At 39.4% G+C, this 6019-nt stretch overlaps 1 protein-coding gene across 6 annotated transcripts in view; it reads right to left on the bottom strand.

Moving 5' to 3' along the window:
* Nucleotides 1-6019, bottom strand: part of cpeb3 (cytoplasmic polyadenylation element binding protein 3) — a 35086-nt gene that overhangs the window by 12584 nt on the left and 16483 nt on the right. For 3 of the 6 annotated variants that reach the window (XM_019881936.1, XM_019881934.1, XM_019881938.1), the window contains 3 exons: nucleotides 5564-5620; nucleotides 1774-1797; nucleotides 179-346 (listed from right to left, as the gene is read on the bottom strand). In XM_019881936.1, the coding sequence (XP_019737495.1) occupies nucleotides 179-346; nucleotides 1774-1797; nucleotides 5564-5620 (249 nt within the window). The remainder of the gene's footprint in view (nucleotides 1-178; nucleotides 347-1773; nucleotides 1798-5563; nucleotides 5621-6019) is intronic. The other 3 variants (XM_019881937.1, XM_019881935.1, XM_019881940.1) reach the window with 1 other exon arrangement.

Below are 6019 nucleotides of genomic sequence, written 5' to 3' on the forward strand. Positions count from 1 at the left end.
TATATATATATATATATATATATATATGTGTGTGTGTGTGTGTGTGTGTGTGTGTGTGTGTGTGTGTGTGTGTGTTCGTTCAAATCAATTTTTTGTCACTTTCACTTTCAATCCAAATATTAAGCTACAGCAAGACAAAGTCAAAACAAGAAAAAGGACATAAAGTACAAATATTGACCTTCATCTATATCTGGGGGTAGGCCTCCAACAAAGACCTTGCGGGAGTAGCGCTCCATCCTCTCTCCGTTCTGACAACGGGTTGGAGAGTTCAGGCCAGGGGTCATGGAGAGGTCACTATGGCCATCGTCAAGGAAGCCATCTTCAAAGGGAAAAAGGTAAGAACGACCTACAGTGGGAGGAGAGGAAAGGCAAGGAGGAAAATAGAAAAAAAGATTAAGAGAGGCGGTCAGAGACAATGCAGGAGTTATACAGACTTTCTCAAGGTAAATATCTGACATCATCCACTTCTGTAACCACTGCACTGAATCCTGCTCAGTCTTTCATTTTTATTTTTTTATATACCGGTATCAAAGGTAAATGTATTCATTGTTCAATCCTAAAACGAACTCTAAATCCACCGTAAGAATGCACTGCTTCTAAAATGAACACAAGTCCATTGACAGAAAAACTGAAGGCCAATAATGTGACAGTTTTAGTTCTCCCCTAATCACCATGTAGCAGTACACATCATTTCCTCAGTGGAGAAAGCTTTTGATAATGAATGGATGGCCACTACATGCACACTAGTTAAAAACAAACAAACAAAAATGATGAGGGAACAAGGACAATATAACAAAGACGGAGCATTCAGTCCAAGCTTAAGGGAATCCACATAAACTTTTGGCTTCTTTCCATTGCATAGTACCTACTTGGCTCGGCACGACTCAACTCATTTGATGCCTTTCCATTAGTTAAAACAAACATTAAAATTTACAGCACATGGTCAGATGGGGTGACAGGTGATCCGAAGCCTTTCCTAGCTGACTTTGGACAAGCGACAGGGTACACCCAGAACTGGTCGCCAGCCAATCGGAGGTCAGGTCAAAACATATTTAGTACATTAGTCCTATCTCATACAATGTCCATCAGGATGAAACTCTTTGCCAATTTCCTATTATAAAAATTGTTTGCTATATAAGGTATAGTCATAATGACTTCAGATAAATTTAAGGACAGCCAATATCTACTTTGCTTACTAAGCAGTTGGCAACACTGCAAGCCTGGCACTATGCAATGGAAAAGCAGCATATTTATACCATTACTATGCACAAAAAGTCTAATGAAGGATTGCTGATAGTTCTTCTGTGGATTTCATATGTACGAGTAGATGAATTAACAAAATTTAGTTCGGATTTGGTTCACAAAAAAAAAAAAAAAAAAAAAAAACATTAATCATAGAAGCCCTGACATTCCACATTAAGGACAATAATATTTGAAGAATTCATTTGAAAATCAAATGAATCAATTCCAGGTCACCTAGACTTTCTCAAAATGTTTGAAATTGGACACTTTGGACAAACTAAAATCAAACAGTACCTCAAACGTTTGGTGCCAATTACTTAAACACATCACCACAAAATCATTTATTTGTCATCATGATTTTGCAAAATAAAAGCAATAAACGTTTTTGGTTTTCTTACCCCGTTTTGATCAAAGGAAAATCATTTGGATGATTTAATCAATCACAAGACAGATGAGGCACCCCTCATCTTCCACAAGATATACAGTAGTGGGCAAAGCAAGCAGGAGCCCAGAAGAAGAGCTATGTATTACCTCTTCTGCGGCCAAAGCTCCGGGCTGTTGTCAGGAAAGTGGGGGGGAAAAAAGACAAAGTAGAGACAGGGGGTTTGGGGCATTAACACAGGTAGGGGAGAGAATGCAAAGACATTTTGTAGAAATAACACCGATCCAGGAACATCACCAAGATAACAGGAAAAACAGATGGCCACACCTAAACTTGTTAAACTGAAAAGGCAGTATTTTTATTCTGCTTGTTGCAAATTGCTGCACCTTCCGTTGCAACAGCTTCATAGGTGAGGTTTAGTCATGGAAATAGCTGACATATTTTAGCGTAACGGATTACCGGACATTGTCATTTGTGCTTAATGAACCGGCAAAGGCTGACGTTCATGCTAATCTGTGTTTTAATTACAAATGGGACAATGGGGACCTTAAGGTCGAGCTAGTTAGTCATTATCATGACCTTGGTGAAATATTACAATTTGCTCGAATGGGAATCTGTGGTTGAGTGGAAACTTCCCACAGGGTATGGTGATGGGGGGAAGGAGGGAGAAGGGAGGAAGGGGGAAGAGGGGGAGAGAGGGGGGGGAGAGAGAGAGAGAGAGATAGAGAAAGAGAAAGAGAAAGAAAAAAGAGAGAAGCTGTTGCGCAAGGTAAATCGTCATGAGCAATACAACAAATTTGTTGAACCATGTGAAAAGTGGCACCCGAATGAGGAAGCAGAAAGCATAAAAATGCAAACACAGTTTGCACACCCTGCCCACGTAAACATTAACAAGCAATCGTGTCATCTTTCGATCATGCACATTTGCAAGTAGCAATGATGTTAATATGTAGGATCATAACTTAAAAATGATATGTAGATTTTAAGATGCATTCACTCTCCCTGAAAGGTCCATTTTTCGTAGTTCACTGTGTTATTTTATATTGTTCTACATTTGTTGTACATTTGAATGAAAATGTTTGGAATAAAGGGAAAAAAATATGTTAAAGTGTTGAATTCCTCTAAAATGACCTTTGTTGTCACTACCAATGTTTTAAATTGGCGATTTAAAAGCTATGAAAAGATGGAGTTTTACAGCACGCACCAGCCCCCCAAATCCCCCGTTGGCGAAAGGTTGTCGGCCCGCGAAAAGCATGTACTTGTCTAAACAGGTCCGTGATGCAAAAAAACGTTTGGGATCATTACTATAAATCACATGATGATCGACTAGCTATTTCCATTACATGTGTGCAAGTGGCTCAATATTTCAGCTCCAGGAAAAAAACAAGCTAAAACATGAACATTCAATTTTTTGTTATGATTGAAGTCTCAATTTTTTAAGAGCAAGAAAGAGTTGACCGCTGTAAAACATTGCATGAGCATCGCTTTTTTTTCTGCATGGGATTAATACAATTCTGTTAATCTGCTCTGCACCCCCGAAAAAAAAAAAAAAAGTGTGTCAATGTGTCTCACTAAATGCTAACAGCGGGAGAGGAACGCTTTCTTTTGGTTCCTTACCTCAAAAAACAAATATGGACCTTTGTATCACAAGGAGGGCATTGTTGGATTACATAATATGTTGTCTCTGAGGCTCCTCTCCTTCACAACGTTTTCATTAAAACAAGATCTGACTCTCCAATCCCCCAAAACCTGGGCAGGCTGCCTGTAGCCCTTTCTCCTCTAGCCTGGCTGTAACAATGTCACCATAGCAACCAGAAAAACAGACAGAAATTACAGCACGAGGTGCAATCCCATGAAGGGGGATAGAGCTAAGTAACAGGTTGAGGCGACATCTCAGTGTTAAAGGTTTGGGCATTGAGTGATATTAAATTGGGTGATATTAAATTGGGTGATTTCTACTGTATGTCCTCATATGCACAGCAACAGAGAGTGGGCCACGGACAGGTTTATTACACACCATTAAGTATGTCACAGACTGACACTTTATTCCGCACTTGAGGGGCTATCTGGTCAGGGTTCTTCCCTTTCAACTTCTCACAACTTGGAGCATCAAAGCTAATGGTGTGACAAGAAGAAGAAGCGGTTGGCGAAAAACTACAAAACCAAAGCTTCCCCATCTGTACACTTTACAGAAGTGCAAGCTTCTGTTCTGACATCTTTGGAAGCTCGAGGCAGATTTGTGCTTGCCTCGGCGTAACCCCATGAAACCACAGTTTAACATCAATCCTGTGACTATCGCTATGGAAAAAAAAAAAAACAAACAATATGAGAAAAACGCAGCGCTGCCAAGAAAGTTATTTTACGTTATCCTTTCGAAGGCACTGTAGAATACCACTTGTGTGAAATATGAATTTAGCAGAAATTACGTTATTCCTTATATAAGTGATTTGGACAAAAAGTAAAGAAATGCAGTTTATTGTATCCCGAGAAAAATTATTCCGTGCATTTATAAGAAGGGGATGTCCTGTATGGAGAACTTAATGGATTCAACGAGGAAAAAAAAAAGAAAAAATATCTAGGACAGGATGACAACCTGATTTCTTCATCTGGCTGGTCAACTGCATGCTGGTGGACCAGCACCAGCACCAGGAGAATCTAGTCTTACATGTTGGGCTATTTATAGCTGTGCTAGTCACAGGTCATCAGTGCTAAAGGATTCATCCTTGGTTTACGGTGTCAGGAAACCCAGAGTAAGCAGGTGCACCAAATGTTTAGTGGCATGGATCGCTGCAGTTAGGGACGACCAGACAAAATGCGTTCCAGGACTGGCATCACAAAAGACAGATTTCAAACGAAACAAACTGTAGACAGCCAAGCAACACGTCTACAAAAGAGGTCCTGTGGAGTTTGCTTGGCGAAAGTTGTGGCACGGCAACTCTTGGCTATGCAGGATCCCGGAATGGCTAGGAAAGTGCCTTGGACGAAAAACAGATTATTTTGAAGTGGAAACCCGGTAGTTTGGATTTGATTTTGTTTTTGTGACAGCGGTCCTCGATGTTTTCTAACAATCTCATAAATCCCCAAAAGTTGGCCACTCTAAGGCATGCCAAAAGGAATTTACTACAGCCATGTTTCCACCAAGTGTTGGAGTTGAATTTGGTACACTACACAGATTTGGTAAGATTTTCCAAAGTAGGTGATGGTGTACAAGAAACGTAATATGGAATGCATCACTCACTGCATTTCTTTTTTTTTTTTTTTTTTTAAAGCACTTTTGTTTTCCTCCCAATTGATATGGATCATTCCCCTCTGGAATGCAAAACCACCACGTGTTGATTAAAAAATCAAAAAAGGTCTTTTTTTCTTCAGACATGCAAGATAAAAAATAAACAAATTGATTAATAACATGAAAAAAAAATAAAATACACATCATCATTATATAGCAAAGCAACAGCTGCAAACTTGAATGTCCTTAACGTCAGAGCATTTACATTTGTCAGCTTTGGCTACGTTGTTTAGCTTGATGCACCTCCAGTATTGGACATCCAGAAACAAATAATTAGTTTTGACTCGAACTGCAACACGTTACTTACATGAACCAGGAATAAAAAGGCCACGGTAGCAGACACTCATGTGAACCAGGTACGCATTCCATTCCCAGTGTAAAAGTGAAGTAAAAATAACACTCATCAATGCCTTGCTCCACCCATACGCAACCATTTCTACTAATTACACCTCTTATACCACAAATAGATGCCTTCTCTAAAATAGACGCCTCGTCCTCTTTGCAACTGTGTAAATAAACCAACACCTGTATGAGGAAACACAGTATTTGTGCAATGCAAACATGTCACAAAATACCTCTTTTTAACTAAGATGTAACCCCCTGAGAAAATATCTCCAAAAGGATGACATGGCAAGGTAATGAATGCAACTTACTGTTCAGGGGCATGATATGTTGGGCTCCAGGATGATGGAAGTTAATGCCCATATGCCCTGAGAAAGAAAAAAACAAACAAACGAGTTTAAAAAAATCAAAAAGGAAAGCAGCTTGATAGGCATTTGGTTGCATCACTTCTGCTGCAGCTGACAAATGATATTACACGAGGAATGTAAAAACATTCTGAGAATATAGAAAACAGTCACTTATTTGTGGTCACATCGATGATATTCACACACACACGGATGCACGCACAAAAGAAAATAATCTCAAAGACTGAGATATTAACAGAGCTTTGATTCTGCTATGGGACAAAAACAGCCCCATCTGTGAGCGCTTACATGGGGTGTGGTGTGGGGTGAAACGTCGTCATTCTGGTTATCTTAGTCATTCCACCCGCACACTTGGCACAATATATATATATATATATATATATATGTATGTATACATGTATA

Source organism: Hippocampus comes, unplaced genomic scaffold (genome assembly GCF_001891065.2).
Source record: "Hippocampus comes isolate QL1 unplaced genomic scaffold, H_comes_QL1_v1.1 scaffold36, whole genome shotgun sequence".
Taxonomy (NCBI): domain Eukaryota; kingdom Metazoa; phylum Chordata; class Actinopteri; order Syngnathiformes; family Syngnathidae; genus Hippocampus; species Hippocampus comes.